This window comes from Chiloscyllium plagiosum, unplaced genomic scaffold (assembly GCF_037043375.1).
Source record: "Chiloscyllium plagiosum isolate Xiang-an unplaced genomic scaffold, Cpla_swu_hap1 HiC_scaffold_30, whole genome shotgun sequence".
Classification (NCBI taxonomy): Eukaryota; Metazoa; Chordata; class Chondrichthyes; order Orectolobiformes; family Hemiscylliidae; genus Chiloscyllium; species Chiloscyllium plagiosum.
This window is the reverse complement of record NW_028270168.1, coordinates 46,501,950-46,521,683: the sequence shown is the minus strand read 5'-3', so window position 1 is coordinate 46,521,683 and position 19,734 is coordinate 46,501,950. Positions and strand designations below refer to the sequence as shown.

The 19,734-nt window shown below is 43.8% G+C and overlaps 1 protein-coding gene across 4 annotated transcripts in view; it reads left to right on the top strand.

The window, feature by feature from the left end:
- Positions 1-19,734, top strand: part of mnmip1 (manchette microtubule inner protein 1) — a 131,946-nt gene that overhangs the window by 67,765 nt on the left and 44,447 nt on the right. For all 4 annotated transcript variants that reach the window (XM_087976917.1, XM_087976914.1, XM_087976913.1 and 1 more), the window contains one exon: positions 16,468-16,582. In XM_087976917.1, coding sequence (XP_087833043.1) covers positions 16,468-16,582 — 115 coding nt within the window. The remainder of the gene's footprint in view (positions 1-16,467; positions 16,583-19,734) is intronic.

Genomic DNA, 19,734 nt, shown 5'->3' with positions numbered 1-19,734 from the left:
TTCATGTTATTTGTCCACTAACATGACCATGTTACTAGTATACCCTGAAGAAATCTACATCTCTGCATCTAAACCATCTGCCAACAATCTATACATCTGTACAATCATATCCTCCATCTAGACCGCTACACCCTCTATGCACACTACCACATCTTCTGTCCAGACAACTGGAGACTCTATCTACTACATCGTACCCTCCAACATGGTCTCCATCTACCTCAGCACACACACTATCTATGGGCATCTTTTCCTCTGTCTATTCCCAATAGGCCCACTGTCTGTAACACAACATGTGCCTGACATAACTCTCCGTACAAGGAATCATGTCGATGCCAAAGACACTGTGCCATTTGGCAGTCCATGGAACAGAATCCCTCACCAGTTCTCTTGTTGGCTTGTACTCCTCTCAGTGAACGCAGTCTGTGTTGTGATGGGGAAGGCTGTAACCTGATTGCAGCTACTTCCTCGCTGTCTTGCCAGCCGTGACTGAGATCGGCAGGCCACAGTAAGGAACGGGGCACCATAGCACCGTGTGCAGCAACCTGCCTGAAGTTGCTCAAAGGGTGTTGTTACACAGTGAAGTTTGTATGGAACAAACCCTAGAAGCAGAGTCCAGAGAGAAATGCAATAGATGCATGACCTGAAAATAAAGATGGGTAACAATACCATTCTAAAGGGTTTGCAGCATGGGGGTTCGAGCCAAAACAAAGCAAGGACAGTTTCAAGAAGGTAAGTACTTCCATAGCATTGGTCAATAGACCCCCTGGGATAGGAATTGAACCCAAATCTGGATTGGACAATGGATCTCCTCCCCAGGATCACAAATCTTACTCCCACCAGGATTAAGTGCCTAATTCACGTCAAAAAGAAGATTGTTTAGTTTTCAGTTAGCACAGATTGCAGAAACCATCAGTCATTAATTGGACCTCGAACATAGTGCTTATTATGGAGCACTGGGACCCACAGTAAGGATTCGGAGGCGTCACAAGCCCATAAAGCAGTTTGACCTATTTCTGGGTGGGATGACAGGGCCCTGGGCAGATTCAAGGCTTCTCTTTATATGGCATTGCTGGGCTTCGAGAGGAATGGTGTGGGTTATGCGGCCTGTTTTCACTGTGCTCAGGAAGCTGCACAAAACCACACAACATGTGACTAAACCTGTGGGCTGTCAGCCAGCCTGTACTAAATGCAGTCTGCAAGCTGACACGCCACTTTGCAGCAAGACGCACAAAGGGAGTTTGGACTAAGGCCTTAGGTTCGGGTTTGTACTGAGTGTGAGCAGGAGAAGGAGGGGAGGAGTGCTGGCAATGGGGCTGGGGAAGTAAGATCTTGACTCTGAAACAGGAACTTGTAAGATCCAAGAATTTTCCTCCTCGTTCTATATTTATAAAGCATTAAGAAGCTCAGATAGTTTCAATCTGCCATTTCCTAAGTTGGGGATATGATTTAACTTGAAGATACATGCAACTATGGCACTCGGAATCCATGGATGTCACGTTCAAATCAGTTTCTGATTACACTGTACTTTCGCACCTTTGCTTCATCTGTGTGAGAGACAAGACCTGCGTTTGGCAGCTGGCGCCTTTTTGAAGTCTCTACTTCATTTCAGCTTCTAAACCTGACAGCATGGCATCAGTGAAGAACCCAGAACAGATCCCCTGGAAAGTTGACCACAAAGGTAAGTGCAGAAAGTCATATTATCCATGAGCCTGACTGTAAAGAGCAGGGGATCGAAAAGGACCTCACTCACACTTACAGCGTTTGTTTTTGGCGTTGTCTAATTCTCTGACTGTACTTTTATCCAGAAGTCTAAAGTTGAGGGTATGCCTTATAATCAGTGCTGCCTGCAATATAAAAGGCTAATGCTTTGATATGGTACCCAGTGAATGTTAGCACTTGGGTATTGGTGAGTTTATGTAGGCTGTTCTGCCAACTATTTTAACTGCTGGGACTAATCTGTTCATTATTAAACAAAGCAAAGCCAAGCCCACAGTTTGACGAGTGCTAGTGAGTTCACAGCCTCTTTCACAATGAAGTGAATAGTAACTGAAGCTGGTAGAGATGTGAAATAGGTTCCTACACTGTCAGGTAAAGTCAGAATTAAAAATCACACAAATCAGGTTATAGTCCAACAGGTTTATTTGGAATCACTAGCTTTTGGAGTGCTGCTCCTTCATCAGGTAGTTGTCCCAAACAGTTACCTGTGCCAAACCTGATGAAGGAGCAGCGCTCTGAAAGCTAGTGCTTCCAAATAAACCTGTTGGACTTTAACTTGGTGTTGTGCAATTTCTAACTTTGTCCACCCCAGTCCAACACCAGCTCCTCCAGATAAAGTCAAGGAAGCGCTCACACACTTTGATTGACAAGGCTTCTTATTTGACAGTGCGTGGTGGCCAAGCATATTGGTTCAGAGAAATTCATCTTACTGCAGGAAAGACCGGAAATGATTGGCGCTGGGCTGACTGGTCAATGACTAGCAATGATATGAACCAGCTGAAAAGTACTGAACAGGTCAGCTGTCCAGCCCAGTGCCAGTCATTTCCATTGAGGATGAATGGATCCTATTTTAATTGTGAACAGTTCTGGTCATCACCCTGGGCCCTTCAGATGGGCTTGGTTTCCAACTCTTGCAGTTACAAGGTGAAAGCATTGGTGCTGACATCCACATGGGGCCCAAACATCAATAGTTATTAAGTAAAAACAGGTAACCAAAGGGTACAATCTTGTCATATTTTGGCGAAGTATCAATTTTGTTGAGTATTGGGGAGGGTTTGAATGATGGAGCAAACTTAAAGGGCCAAATGGCCTACTCCTGCTCCTATTTTCAATGTTTCTCTCTGCAGGGCCGAGTGAGTTTTCTCACCGTATCATCCCAAACTCACCTCATTGACCACCCAACCAGGCCCCATCACCAGTGCACTTGTCCAATGAAAGACTGATTCCACCACGCTGAAGAACTCACCAGTGTCAGGATATCGCGGAATGAACTGTCCTCCCTGGCACTGGTGGCATCTTTAAAAGGCCGCTGTGTACCCAGACAAGCATTGTCAGAGTGGAGCTGCCCTACATGGTCCATGGTATTTGCTGTGACATGGCACAGAAGGGGGATCTGGCATGTCACTCTATCAACAGGGACCTGGAGGTCTTGGTGGATGGTATTTTGCAAAGCATGGTGGTCCTCTCCCCCCAGGTCTAGCATTGGAGATCATGATACCAGACTGTGCCAGCCTGCTCTGAGATTATCAACCCTGGTTTGTGCAATCTCAGCCACCTGGAGGGATGCCCCGTACTGGGGGAAAAAGGTCATTCTACTCTGACTGAGTACCAGCTTCTCCCTGTTACCTCACATCCATTCAGTCTCTGCAACTGCATCTACCTCTCACTGAGGCTCAGGCTCTACCACTCTCAAACTATTGTCTGCAACATCTCCCCTCATCTGCCCTCACAAACCTCAGCTCCTGGCACCACTCACCTGATGTACCCTCTGTGTTCCCTCCACACTCACTCAGGATACTTGCCACCCTTTCCTCACCTATGCCAGCACTAACAGTTGTGCCCATCACTTTCACCTCACCCAATCCCTCCCTTTCTCACATTTCAGCAGCCCACAATTGGACAGGAAGTAGCAAGACAGGTGGGTGGCTTCCAAACATTTGGCTCCTTAGCCCTTCCAAGGAGTGGTTCCTGACCCTGACCACCCCAAGCAGCTGACTGACCGTGTCCAAACCCCTGGGTTGGCATCAGAGACTGGCACTGACTCACTGTGTCCGGACTTCCGGAGGGAAGGCTATCTCCTTTGATGTGACGCATGACAAGCTTTCTGGCTTTGTATCTGCATTAATTGGCAAGGAGAGATAGAAGCACTGTGGTAGCTCTGGCAGAGGGGTCAAAGTGCATCAATATAAGGCAAGGCAATGCGACACAGGAATGTTGCAAGCATCTGGGTAAGCTCTGTGCTGAAATGGATTTTCAGGCGTCTCATCTTGTTTCCCTTTTGGTTAATGCAAGAGTTCTGCAGAGGCTCTCTTATTCTGTTTGTCAGGCTCATCTCTGGTTCTGAAGAAGGGTCACTGGACCCAAAACATTAACTCTGATTTCTCTCCACAGGTGCTGCCAGACCTGCTGAATCTTTCCAGCAATTTCTGATTTTGGTTTTGGTACTTTCTGGCTGTCTGGTTACATAAGGTCTTTCCGGCCTTCAACTGCTGCATGGTCCTCAATGTTGGCTTTCGCAGTTGACATGTCATCCACAGTTTCCGGGCTTTCGCAGTTGACATGTCATCCACAGTTTCCGCCATGTTTGTTCCGTCATCTGAAAGTAGTTCATACAGAAAACAGGTGCAAGAATAGGCCACTCGGCCCTTCAGACCTGCTCAACCATTCCTCATGATCATGTCTGATCATCCAACTTGTTAACACATTCCTGCTCATCCCCCATATCCTTTGATTCCTCTAGTCCCAGAGCTATCCATCTTCATATTGAAATTATATAATGTTTTGTCCTTGACTGCATTCCCTGGCAGGCTCACCACTATCTGTGGTGAAAAAATTTCTCCTCATCTCAATTCTGAATCATTTACCTGTATCCTTAGACTGTGGCCCCGGTTCTGGACTCCGTGCCATGAGAAACATCTTTCATACATCTGGTCCTGTTCGAATTTTATAGATTTCTATTAGATTTTCCTTCATACTCCTGAACTTCGGTGAATATAATCCTCACCAAGAGTCGAGAGTGTGATGCTGCAAAAGCACAGCAGGCCAGGCAGCATCCGGGGAGCAGGAAAATCGACGTTTTGGTCAAAAGCCCTTCATCAGGAATGAGGCCAGACCTGCTGTGCTTTTCCAGCACCACACTCTCGACTCTAACCTCCAGTATCTGCAGTCCTCACATTCTCCTATGATCCTAATCAATTCAACCTCTGAATTCCCTGAAATTGACCAAAACACTACTATAGTCCCATGTTGTTCCTTCCTTTACCTAGACTCTGGCACTGCCAGGAGTTTCTACTCAGGTCAATCTGTGGATTTGTTTCTGTTGATTCCTCAGTGGTTATGACCATGCCTTTCTCTAGCTAAGAAGCTTATTCAAGGAAATAGACTTGGGCTTTTTGGTAGCATGCATTGTGTTGTGTTATTTTATAGTGGCATCCTCCTTCCCCACCCTCACCATGTTCTCCTTCAGTTGGTCACCAATCCTTGTAGTGCCTTGGTGTTACACACCCATCTATCTCAGATCAGTCAATGGGAGCTTGAGAGTCTCCTATTTTGGCTAATCATTGTTGTTAGTGTTGTCATGTTCTGTGTGCCCTTTGACCTGCTCCCTGAAGACTGGTATACTCTCCTTAAGGTCTTCCTAAGGCTGATGGTATGGGATATCATTGTTGGAAGTTCTTCAAAGCTGTCTGCATCCAACAGAGTTTTCTCTGCTATAGTGTATGTGGTGTGTGTATATTTAAGGACTTTATGAAAAACTGGAAGGTTATTAAATTGTGTAGATGTTTCCGGAATGAGCAGTGGTTTTACTGAGGGAGAAGGCAACTTTTGTTTTCTTGGAAAAAGAGATCAAGAGCTTAGTGTGAGCTACGATCCACTTGCAGGTACAGAAAGCCAGTGACTTTGGGGGAGAGAAAACAGCTCAGTAAAGCTTCTAGAGTGATACGAGAAAGGAAGTTAATACTCTTGCTTGGTGCAAGATTTGTCTTTGGAAGAGATTCTGTGGCCTTTTGCTGACGGTTGCCTTTTGTCTTGGTTTTGCTTCAAAAATCTGGGAAGTCAGAATGAAGAAAAATCTCCAATGCTGCAAATCTCTCTCCCTTTCTTGATTGGCGTGTTTGACAACCTGGCTACGTTTCTGCATCTCAGTATTTTGTCAATATTTTAAACACTGTGAAGCTGATCTGTGATCACTTTCAAAGACTTGAAACTAGCTTCAGTTAGACTCGAAACATCAGTTCTTTTTCCTCCTTGCAGATGCTGCCAGACCTGCTGAGATTTTCCAGCAGTTTCTGTTTTGGCTTGAAGCTAGCTTGATTTCTATCTGAACCAAATACAGTTTCAAACATCTTCCATCAGTTTACAGCTATCAACAATCCAAGTTTGTCAACAAGAAATCCAGTGGATTATGAGATCAATCTTTGGTTTTCAGACCCGTAATTTCATCCTCTTCAAATATCATCTCTGCACAGTCTTTGTGTCCTTTATGTTGTTTGAGTGTGCTTGTGTTGGGTGACATGGTGATTCAGTGGTTAACACTGCTGCCTCACAGAGCCAGGCGTCCAGGTGTGATTCCCTCCTTGGGTGGCTGTGCGGGTTTTATGTCACTGTCCAAAGATGTGTAGGTTAGGTGGATTGGCCATGCTAAATTGCCCATAGTGTCCAGAGATGTGTAGGCTAGGTGGGTTAGCTATGGGAAATGCAGGGTTAGAGGAAGTGGGTGAGTCTGGGTGGGGTACCCTTCAGAGGGTCGGTGTGGATTTGGTTGGCCAAATGGTCTGTTTCCACACTGTAAGGATTTGATAATTCTAAAAATATAGCTCAATATGTTAATAATAGTTTAGATATTACTCAGTTTTACCACCTACACTTGGAAATTAGTTTTAGTTTGTCATAAATAAATGATTTTTAGAAGAGGAGGAGACTAGAAGAACTTCATTGCATAGGATCTGAGAGAAGGGAGATGGCTGCTCCATTACTGAGCTTAAGTCTTGTTGCACCTTGTTTTTGGAAATTAGTTTTATTTTATAGCAAATGGATTAGTATTGAGATCATTAAAAAGAAATTAGTCTCTTAGCAAAACTGCAAAAGGAAAATAATCAGCTGTTTTGGCAATTTGATTGAATCAAAAACTGTGCCAGCATACAGCCGATTGCCCTCGATGAAGTTCCCACTGGACTGTGAAGGCAGACCCTGGAAAGCGTCAGGAGCACTGGTCACAGCCACTGCATGTTATCTGAAAGAATGGAGATGGCTGCTCCTGGATCAAGTTGAAATCTCTACTTCTGCCCTTTGGCAAAGAGCTCTGTGCTCTGGAAATCCTCTATCATCAGGATTAGTTCTTCTAGAAAAGACACTTCAAATAACTGGGAATCCTCTACTGTACGCTAATGGATCTATGTGACCCATTGATCTGATCCTCAGAACAGGAAACTTCCTGCTCTGCCACAATGGCCTCTTCTCCCACAGGAATGATAGCCCACTTCAAGAGCAGGAGATACTTTGTGCTGATGGACTCCTTTGACATCACAATGGTCTTCTGCCCAAACTGTGTGCTGCAAGCATATTGTAACCCTGTGGTTGAGAAACTGTGCTGACTTCATAAACTGGTTAGATGACAAAACCTCATTCCCACCTGTTTAATTCTATTTTGTATCCCCCATTGAGTCTCTGGCTACACTGATTTCAGCAATGTACAATCCTATCATGCACCCTTATAATTGTTAGATCTCACGTTAGCTTTTCCCTCAGCATCATAGTTATAATTGTATGAGAGAAATCACTCACATATGAGTCTTCCCTTTTCTTGGTCTTGGATACTTCATTTGAACTTAGGACAGTCAATGACAATGTTTTATCTAATATCAAAACTCATGAAAAGCCTTCAATATATGATTAAACATTTAGGAGTCCTCAGTGATTCACTGTCTTGTCAATATATCATCAGCTAGGTTTCTCGCCAGATACAAAACACAGTGAGCTGTTCTCTGCCTGAGGTCTTTTGGGAGAGGCCTGAAGTGATTCTGACATATTGGAAAGTTGGGCTCCAATGAGCCACTGTAGAGCCGGGTGCAGGCCCTCCTCATGGTGGTGTGGCTCAGGTAGCCAAAGGGTTAACTTCATCAAGAGGTAACCTTGTGACATATTGTGTCAGGCATGGAGTCAAAATGTCCTTTGCTAGTTCCGCATTTTGTCTGGAGCCATTTGTCACCTGATCTTTTTTGCAACTGGTCTCTGACTATACCTAGATGCTGGTTTCCTTGGCACTGGGGTCCACCTACTTTAAGATCTGTGAGTCTCGTTTATCACTGGAGTCTGCCTCTTCAGAGGTTTGATGCAATCTGCCTGCCAGAGGCTATTGATTTCACCTGAAACTGGAGTCTGTCAGTGCTGCATTTACCTCTGGAGTCATCTTGCCCTGACATTTTTCTCACTGTTCGAGACTGCCAGATATGAGGTTTTACTTTTGATTAGTGTCTGTCCGTTCTGTGTTTGTGGGTTTTTGCCATGTCTCACTGGGCTAAGTCTGCAGTTTTTGTTACCTTTTATCGTCAGACTGCTGTTTTTTTCTCTCATTTTGCTTTTGCGTTGGAATATGCTGTTGGCCTTTGTATAAATTTCCTCGCCATTGCTGGATGCCACAGATACCCACAGAACAGGGTTTTTTTCATTTACAGATGCTACCATGTTGTATACATGCTTAGAGACAGACAAGGTGCAAGTCTTGGTAGCTGGAACAAAGTTTGAATGATATACGTTACACACAGAGCATGAGCTGATCCTGCTTTCTCATCTAAGAGTAACATTTCTAAATATCCTATGATCTGATGTCATTGTTGGCAATTTCATTGGCTAGTTACTTGATAGCTGCTTCCTTTGGACTGCAGAAGGTACATTTGAAAACTCTAAATGACTGTCAGAAAAGGATGATGGCTACAGGGAGCAAACTCAAGCTTAGATGGTATAATTGAGACATTGACAATTCGTGTCTTTACAACCTCTGGAAATTCCTGTGTTGCCGGCAATTAACAAGGGTTCAAAATAAACGCTGGCTGCGAGATTAAATTGCTATTTTGAAGTTTTGTTCCAGCAGGCCAAAATTTTGTAAGAGTTTTATCTTTTTGGAAGTTATCACTTTAAAGTGTTATTCACTGCTGTCATGATGTCAGAGTTGCTGTATGACCAATCAGCTCCTCCAGCTTCCGTCACATCAGGGTTGGCCTTGATTGTAACTCAATTACCACTCAACGTTCCATGGTCATTATCTAAACTCAGGAGAATACAAAGTCGAGAGTGTGTTGCTGGAAAAACACAGCAGGTCAGGCAGCATTCGAGGAGTAGGAGAATTGACGTTTCGGGCATAAGCCCTTCATCAGGAGTGAGGCTTATGGGTCGAGGCTGAGAGATAAATGGGAGGGAGTGGGATTTGTGGGAAAGTAGCTCAGAAAGTGATAGGTGGATGAAGGTGAGGGAGAAGGTGATAGATTAGAGGGGGGAGTGATGGACAGGTCCGGAGGGTGGTGCAGTTCTGAGCTACCCTCCCCCAAACCTCACCCCTGTCCCATTTATCTCTCAACCCCGACCCACAAGCCTCACTCCTGACGAAGGGCTTATGCCTGAAACATTAACTCTCCCACTCCTCGGATGCTGCCTGACCTGCTGTGCTTTTCCAGTTCCACACTCTCGACTCTGATTTCCAGCATCTGCAGTCCTCACTTTCTCAGGAGAATACCAAGCCAGATTACGGAACCATTGTCGACAAGGTCAGCATTTGTTGCCCATTGACCTTTGAACTGAGTGGCAGAGGGCAGCTCAGAGTCAACCACATTGCTGTGGCTCTGGAGTCATATATAAGCCAAATCAGATAAGGAAAGCAGCTTTCCTTCTTGAGAGAAACAGGTTTTTTTCCACTTTCAATTCCTGATTTTCCTCACTGAATTTGAATCCCACCTGCCGCAGAGGTGGGATTTGGACTCATGCCTGAAGATTGGGTACTGACATTAGCACTGCACCATCTTCCTGATGGCAGTGAATTCACACAGGTGGAGGTGACCCATTACCTTTTACCATCTGCGTACTTTCTACCCACGGGGGTTAAGATGTACATGAGCAATGGCAATTCAGTATGTGACAAGAGGGAGTAGTTTTCTGAATGCTACAGAAATAGAAGATTTAGTCATTGAATTAAAAACAAAATGCTGCGGATACTGGAAATCTGAAACAAACACAGAGAATGCTGGAGAAGCTCATCAGGTCTGACAGCATTTGTGGAGGGAGAAGGGCAGTTAATGTTTCCAAGTCTGATTTGAATCTTTATTGTTGTTGAATTGCTTTTCACTGCTCTGCTGAACTGAGGCTACATTTACTGCACTGAGGCTCAATTTGTTGCACAGTGGTTGTATTTACTGCGCTGAGCTACAATCTACACTCAGTAATGCTGCAGCTATATTTCAGGGTCCCTGCTCATTCTTACATCCTCTGATTGTGGTTAACTGACAAATAACAGCAGCAATTAACTCACAGTGTCATGTTGCTATAAACTATGTTGTAGTGAAGTACCAAGTGTGAGTTGCAGTACTTCCTGCTGTGGCCTCACTGGTTCATGTTAACGACGCATGAAAACATTACCAAGGAGGTGGACGTGTGAATGGAAGTAACAGACAGTTAGATATCGAGCGTGGGGGGGCGGTGGTGGGGGTGAGGGATGCTGGGTGGGTGGGAGCTGTGGGTAATAGGCAGAGGACAATGTAAGAGCAGAGATAGCAGGCATAGGACAGACAGCAGTAGCTACACAGGCAGGAAACCAGAAACGCCACATAATGTGTGGGCATAATCAAATTCTGTTAATGAATGTGTGAACAAGACAAAAATTCCCCCAGCAAACTCCTAACCAGACCCAGTTTTATAAAGTGAACCATCTCTGCATACGACTTGATTCTCAAAAAACAATTAATCGTTGCTTATCGCTCCCTTGTTCCTTTCTCGCTCTTTTCTCTTTCCATAATTTTCCTGGAGTCAGCAAAATTCAACATTAAACTACTGTCAGCATCCCTGAGAAAATTGTGGAACTAGAATGAACATAATTACTTGTTTATAGTGTATAGAAAAGTTCCTATTAGTAATAAAATTATTGGAGGAGGGAAAAGGCTGCTTGACTGACAGTCAGGAGTCATCTAATCAGATACCAAAGTGGCTACTCACTTTCCAATTGTGTGGTGTTGGGGGTGGTGGTTGGGGGGGGGGAGGGTAATGTTGATGTCCATTAGTGGGATCATTGGAGTGACAAAGATGAGAGACCTTCTGACTCTTTCAGTTCACTCTCCCCCCACCCTGGGACATCTTACTTTCTCCCTGGACAGTGCATTCCAGCTTTCTCTGATTTAGCGTATCTTTGTCTCTTTGACTTCCTTCCACTTTTTGGGTCCTACTTGAGAAATCCTCTCACTCTCTGTTTGCCCTGTTCAATTCTCAGTGTTTTCCTCACCATACTTGGAGATAATTTTGCCTTTCTAGAAAACTCTGACGATATCAGAAGACAAATGATTAACACATTTGTGAAATTCAAATGCGTGTTATTTTACCAGAGGTGTTAGTCCATCGCAACTAAATAGGTTACTCTTGTATATGTGCCTTGTCTTTAAGGAAGTTCAACTTTATTGACTTGATGCCAAACTTTTCCAGCAATTTCTGTTTTTGTCAATTGATTTCGAAACAGTCTAACTGCCAGGCAAAGTCTCAACAGCGTATGCACGCAACACAAAGTGATTAAATAAAATCCAAAACAACTGTATTTGCTGTAAATCAGAAACTAAAAGTTGTTGGAAAAGTTTGTCAGCATCAATGAAGATAAATTAAAATTAATGTTTTAGGGTCCAGTGACCCTTCCTCAGAACCCTTCCTGAGGAAGGGTCACCAGACTCAAAACATTAACTTTGGTTTCTCCGCACTGATGCTGCCAGATCTGCTGAGCTTTTCCAACAACTTCTGTTTGAGTTTCTGATTTACAGTTCAATACAGAAAAGCAATCCATTCAGATTCGTCGTGCACTGACCCAAACAGGCTATGCAGCAGGCCATGCAATAAAGACCATCGAGTATCCTGCTAGATATGTATAAGTGAAGTGGTCGACGGTTCAGAATTTGGCAATGCACGTGCAGATGTTGACCACATGCTTCACCCTGTCAATTTATATGAAGACATCAATGATGTTAAACCATCTGAAATGTTTGTAAAAATTCAAATGATCTATCATCATGGAAATGATGATTACTTGATATTGGGCTAAGATTGACACTGCAGACAGGCAGGAGGCTGGAAGACCACAGTAAGCCAGGCTGCATCAGGGGGTGGAGAAGTCGACGTTTCAGGTGTAACTCTTCTTCAGGACGGTTACACCCGAAACATCGATGTCTCCATCTCCTGATGCTGCCTGGCTTGCTGTGGTCTTCCAAGCTTCTCCTCTGCCTACCTTGGATTCCACCATCTGCACTTCCCTTTTCATCTCTGAGATTGACACTGTAGCAAATATTGATATACTAGCCCTGCAAGTTTTACAAATAAAATTGACCACAAACCTGGGAAGAAGTCATGATGTACCTACAAGTATAAAACTTCCAACATACAAAGGTTCACAATCCCAGATGCAGGTCAATCATGCCGGAGTGTAATCCACCAGAATACTGCAGATGTTCTACATCGTCCACTTTGCTGGATCAGTAATTACAGGAAACCAACAAGCTGTGACCTTACATGAGTCATAATCCATTGACTAAATCAAAGATCAGAGACACAACAGAAACTGCAGCTGAAGATTCACAAAATGCTTGCAGAACTGAATGTGAAAGAAGATTGGAACAGTACAGTTTCTGCTGAATTAATCAAACTAAAATCTCAGTTCGCTCCTGTGGAGGTAAAAATGAACGTTCTATCAGAAAAGATTGAACAATTATTTCATGGAAAATCCAAACTTGACAATGCCATCTTTGAGATTATTGAGTATTTAGAAAACACATCCGCTCAGCCCACAGAAATGAATAAGGATCTGAAAGAATACAGTAAAAAGGGAGAAGAGTTTGAAGTTTTTACCTTGCACTAATCAGAACTAGTATGTAACAAACAGACTTGACAAAGTGTTCACCAATTTATGCAGCACAGGGAGAGAATGTTGATTAGTTGGCTAATTATAGATAGCAAGACGTTAATAATCAATCTTCATTCTCAGACCAAGCAAGTAAACTCTGATTAGGCTGAGTGTTGTCATGGGACTTCACCAGAGATGTTTTTATAGAGCACCAACAGTGTGAAGAGTCCATTTGGCCCAACAAGTACACACAAGCCCTCCAAAGAGCATCCCACGCAGACTTATCCTGCTACCCTATCCCTTATTTCCCATGGCTAACGCACCTAACCTATATATCCCTGAACACTATGGGTAACCTAGCATGGCCAAGCCACCTAACTTGCACACCTTTGGACTGTGGGAGGAAAGCGGAGCACCCAGTGGAAACCCACGCAGACATGGGGGAGGGCGTGAAAACTCCACACAGTCACCTGGGGGTGGAATTAAACCCAGGTCCCTTGCTTTGTGAGGCAGCAGTGCTAACCACTGAGCCACCATCCTGCAGTCTTCAAGACCCTTTTTGTTATGAAGATGGTGCAATGTATGTAGGAACTCCTTTTGCCTCCATACATCGGGGTCTTCAAATGTGCCCTGGTCCCAAAAGCTTTAACAACTCCACTTCTTTTAGCAGTATTCTGGTTTTGTACTACAAACATCATTTTAGTTCTGAAAGAGAAAGAAAGGTAGCAGGATGAACCACAGCTCTGTATCATGAATCCAATAAAAAGATTGCTGGTTTACAGAAAGATCGAGAGCAACTTTCACATAAAACAGATCAGGATCAGCAGGAGCAGCTGCAGAAACATCACTTGAGCTCAAAGCTATGCTGGAGATAATGACATACCTGCAAAAACAACTGAAATGTACAGCGCAAACAACAAAAAGCTACAAATCACTCATGAAACAGTTCTTTCATAAATAAATAATTTAGGGCGGGTAATGACCTAGTGTTTTATCGCTGGACTGTTAATCCAGAGATCCAGGTAATGTTCTGGGCATCCGGGTTTAAATCCTGCAATAGCAGTTGGTGGAATTTGAATTCGACAAATGTCTGGAATCAAGACTCTACTGATGAGCATGAATCAATTGTCAATTGTTGGAAAAACCCATTTGGTTCACTCATGCCCTTTAGGGAAACTACAACCCTTATCTGGTCTGGCCTATATGTGACTCCAGACCTGCAGCAATGTGGTTGACTCTTAACTGCCCTCTGGGCACCTAGGGGTAGTCAATAAATGCTGGTCTAGCCAGCGATGCCGTCATCCTGTGAATGACATTTTTTTAAAAATCAGCAATGATGCTGCAGTGAAAGAACTTAAGCAGGCTATAAGGGAAACCAGTCAGTCACAAACAGCAAGTGGAAGAGGTCAAAGAAAATTAAGGACAAGAGAAGCTGTTGCAGAGGCTGGATTGTTATTCCAGCTGATTGTGAAGGAAGAGTGATATATTGGACCCATAGAAGGCTAAAACTTTGATAAAATTGGAAGGATCCAGGGCTGCAAACCAGAAACTTTAAAATAAGCTGAAAGCTCTTAAAGAACAGGCCAGTAAATGATTTAAAACATGCAAAGTGACTTGAGGAATGACTCATCTATAAAATATAGTATTCTGACTGTAGTGCATCAGGATATGCAAATCCTGGAACATCACTGGCTGTCCATCACAGATGAGGAAGACTCCCTTCCACTCTAAGGGTAGGTTCATACTGACGGGGCTACAACAGGCTCTGTTACACGTGGAGCAGAAGGTGGTCATGGCAAGGGGTGGGAGGGGGGTGTTGGTGTGGCAACACGCCCCTTTCGCTGTTTTTGCTTGACTTCCACTTGTTCCCGACGGCAAGTCTCAAGGTGCTCGACATCTTCAAGTCTGACTGGTAACTACAGGGGAATCCCGTGCTGTCATCACCAAGGTCCTCCTCAACCATCCGCTCCCTGTGGCTGAGGAACCCCTTCCGGAATCGCAGTGTGTCCTTCGACTACCGAAGGACATGATTTTCACTGTGCAACAGCTGCAGGAGAAATGCAGAGAAAAGAAAGTCTGGAACAACAAATACGATACATGAAATACATGACCACACAGAATATGAGTTCCCTGATTGGGGCTGTTAACCTGGTCCAATTAGGGAATCCTGGCTGACAGATATAAACAGGAGTGTCAGAGGTTCTATTCACTGTAGGAGCTGGCTTTGAGCTAACTCCATCAGTGTCATGTACTGTGCATGTGTAAATATAGGGTGACTTGGTGACAGAATAACTGCCTTTGTCGAGTTATTTCACAGTCCTGATATGGCCAAGGGCCTGCAAATGCTCCATGCTGGGCTATCCCACGAGGGCATTATTTCTTCCACATTGGGCAGTATCATCATCACAAGAACTTAATTTAGCAAGTTATCTATCAATTGCAGAGACTCAGAGGCTCATTTGTTATTGCTAATAATTAGCTAGTCTATATAAAAAGGTGGAGAATGTTGTATGGGTGCCTTGCCTTTAAGAGATTTCATCTCTTGTGCAGTGTGGACACAATGTTATAACCCTGCCTAGCAGGTGGTCTTCCATGAATTTGCAATCTGTACACTCAGAAATGAGTTGGTTTTCTGTAATATCTGCAAAACTTAGAATGGGCTTTATTGTTTTAAATTAACTAACTTGCAGAGTTAATCAATCCTTGATGAATGATTAGACCATCATCACGAACATGACAGTTCCCACACACATGACAACTGAAGGCCAATGAGTATCACTTTGACATCACATGTGACAATTTCTCCCTTAATATGACCCCCATTTTGAAATTCTCCCCATTTTCTATCTACAATGTCAACTATGACTTTGTCGTCTCTGAGTCGTTCAAATGTCTTTCCAGAGATTGAAGCAGATAATCTAGGCAATATTGAAGGGGTGTCATCTTACAAATGAGACATTAGGCTGAAGCCTCACTTACCATGCTATTTGTAGGAGCTTACTGTAAACAATCTGGCTCCCTCTTCAAAACATCTTTCACTGGCTGCTGTGGTAGATATTTTTGATCAATCTGATCAGAAATGACATAACACACCTTTGCAGCACATGGGACTTGAATGAGTGTCTCCTGGGGTCAGAGGTAGGGACACTACCACTGTACAAATACTGTTTTGACTGCTGTTGTATATGTGTCTGAAGGGGTTAGTGTTTAACTGTGTGCAGTAAGCACCACCCAGAGTGACAATGCCATGAAGACATGGTCAGGGGTAAAGAAGGTTACTTGTCGGGGCTGGACCCAAGGCTGGTGTGATCCTGACAATCTCTGATGTAATGTAGGCATATTTCATTAAACTGTAAGTTGTTGCAGTAATGCAATCATCATCATATTATTTACTCAACAAGATTCTGGTAATTAGACCAAAAAAGTGGATATCCAAATCACTTTGGACTTGAAGAAAACAACACGCAACAGCCACAAAATGTATTGATAAACCAGGCTGTGAAAAGAGCTCTGTAAACACAAACATTAGCTTCTTTAACCCTGTTTGGATTTTTTTTCCTGTCACTTTAATCTGCTGCTGTTTTTGCTTCTCACTTTGTGTCTATGCCTGACTGATGTTCACTCTCCCTCTCCCTGTTGCTTCCTCTCTCACTCTCTGCCTCCTCTCTCTGCAGGTGAGAAGGAAGAGCCCAAGAATGAGCGGTCAGGTACTGTGGTCAAACCTGGGCCTCTGAAAAAGGTGCCACCACCTGTAAAAGTGAAGCCAGTGTTGTCAACCCTTCAAAATAAGTAAGTGGAACAATATGATGTTTATAGTGAGGCTAGTGCTGTCTGCACCATCTCCATTTCCAATACTGTAAGGTCACCTCTCTATACACCATCTCTGGATAATGGATAATGTCACTGTGACATTTGTTTTAAAGCAAGTGGATAATTGGGCATTATTAGATTTAATCTGAGAAACTCCAGGTCTCAGATAACAGATGATACAACAGGACATCATAATTGGATGTCAGGGACAAAATGAACCTTTGTATCTCAGATCAGCTATGTTTTTAAACATTATTTAAATGTTATCTTTAACTTTTCTTACCCAATACCTTGCTTTCAGATTCATTACCATGGTGAGTTCCTTAGTTACACAGCTTCCTCTAGCATCACTCCCTCTTGCATCGCTGTCAGTGCGGTCATGGTCAGCAACTGACACTTCCATTTGGGACCATCTATACCCAATGATTGTGTTAGCAGACCACTGTGCTCCTTTTTGCTTGAGATCTAAGTTGCTGGGGTTGAGTCTGAAATGGAACCTAGAATTCCCAGAGACTGGAGAGGTTAAAGTCAAGAAGCAGTGAGGGAACTGGGGTCTTTTTACACCAACATCCATCATAGAATCATAGAGCTGTAAGCACAGAAACAGATTCTTTGGTCCAACTCGTCCATGCCGAAACAATATCCTAAATTAATCTAGTCTCATTCGCCAGCATTTGGTGCATATCCTTCTAAACTCTTCCTATTCATATACCCATCCCGATGCCTTTTAAATATAGGAGCAAATTACTGCAGATGCTGGAATCTATACTGAAAATGGAAAATGCTGGGAATTACAGTGAGTCTAACAGCATCCACAGTGAGAGAGCAAACCAACGTTTTGAGTCTAGGTGACTCTTCATCAGAGTTGATGTGAAGTGTGAAGGGTTTATAAATGGCAGCATTTATGTAATAGTGTCAGGGTGGAGCACTGGGGGAGAAAGGCTGCTGATAGAATGTGAGAATGGCAGAACAATGGTGTGTCTAACCACCAGAGTGGAAAGAACAGACAGTCCCACTGGAATGGGGGCAGGAGAGAGAGAAGACATGGTGACAGAGAACATACCAAGTAAAGTGAAAAGAAGGGGAAAGAATGGAAGTGGGTTCACAATCTGAAGGTTCTGAACTCAATATTAAATCCAGAATTCATAAAGTGCCTACTCTGAAGATGAGAAGTTTTTCCTTCAGATTGCACTGTGATTCGCTGGAGCATTGCAGCATGAACATGCAATCAGGATGCTATGTTAAAATGACTGGTTATGGGGAGATTGGGTCTGCAAAGCACTCACTCAGTCTGTGTTTGGTTTCTCCAATGCAGAGTAGGCCACAGTGAATGCAACTGACCAAATTGGAGGAGGTACAGATGAAATGCTGCTTCACCTGGAAAGACTGTTTAAATATGACCCCCAACCTTCTCCTACACTGAGGAAAAAACCTTGGCTGTTCACTCTATCCACGTCCCTCATGATTTTATAAACTTCTATAAGATCACTCCTCAACAGCTACAGCAGCCCTCCAAGTAGAGCGACCATGTACCCAAAGGAAGGGATTCCAGTCAGCAGCCATCCCCCATCTATAAGTAGTCTCAGACAGTCATTTCAATAAACCAGACATCTAGTTGGATAGGTGACCTGGTGCCAACTTCTGTAAATGATTCCACTCTTAACCACACACCGTTCCAGTTGCCAATGTACACACAATAAATTATACAGTGACATCACAAATGTGCACCTGAATATGTTGGCCTGGAGTTACTCTTTAATGCAGCCACATATGTTTGGAATGATACTTTTTAATCTTTCTCACATCATGTCTGGTGACTGAGACCTATTTCTGAACAAATTCTGAGTTTATTTAGTCATCTTTTGCTCACTTCTTATTGGTACTCCTCATCAAGCAGCTCAGTAGGGACAATACCTCCAGGTACATAGTCTCCCAAAGAGAGCCCAGTTGTCAGTTTGGAAGTGGTGGACATGCTGAGCAAGCATTTTGTGTCAGTATTTACAGAAAGGGAAGTGGTCAGAATGCTACACATATAAGGAAACAAATGAATGAGGTGAAATCTTCCAGGGCTCTGACTGTTGCAGGCTATGGTACAATGTGTGGCAGAATCTGCTATCACTTCATGCCATCTCTTCTGCTTTTCACAAGCAGTGTGGCAAGACTCCCGCAAGGCAACACCAAAATGGCAATTGACAGGGATTAATGCCTCGTTAAATGCTTTGTTAATGCCACAACTTGCCTCATTAATATTCAGGCTCCCGTTTTACCAAATGTGGAGAGAAAGCAGATTTAACTTTTCTGGTCTCGTAACCCTTCTTCAGAACTAATGGTAGTCAGGAAAAGGTTTGTATTTATGCAGAAGGTAAAGTGAGGAGAGATGGAATGGAGTAAAGAGATAGAGCCCAAGGAGAGAGAGGGCAATTGTACATAGACAGGACTGGGTAAAGGTCAGCTTGGGAGAATGAACTGCTGCAATGGTGGCTGACAATAGGTTGTGCGTGGGAGCAGCTCATGTGATGACAAGGTCTGGTGTGTGGAGATTGGGGGCAAGGAGATGGGAGAACTTGCTCAGGCCCTAAAATTGTTGGACTTGATATTGAGTCCAGACTCTGTAGGATTCCCAAGCCTCACTCCACCCTCAGCATATATACCAAACATTTTCATGGCTACTCTTAATTCTGAAGAAGGATCACTGGATTCAAAATGTTAAACTCTTCTTCCACGCCACAGGTCCTGCCAGACCTGCTGATTTCCAGGTTTTTTGGCTCCCATCTTACCAAACTTGCCAACAAGTAGAAGTTGGGACAATGAGGCAAGGCAGCGGGCACCTGGTGGATTCAGCTCACCACTTACTCTTATCGTCCTCCATATTGCATATGACCAAACCTTGGCCCAGGATCTGATTAATGGGTGCCACATGCATACACCTTTCCTCCACATCTGGTGTCTGCTCCCCCATCACAAACATTCTGGGACTTTAACTATTCACTGTGCTCTGGAATCACAGTTGCAGGGGGCACCAGCAACCAGCATTGAAAGGCTGCAGCATTGACACAGCACAAGAGGAGAGCATTCAGCCCACAGACTGGGGCAGACTGCATCTCAGTGATGCTCATGTACTGTCTTAGCGC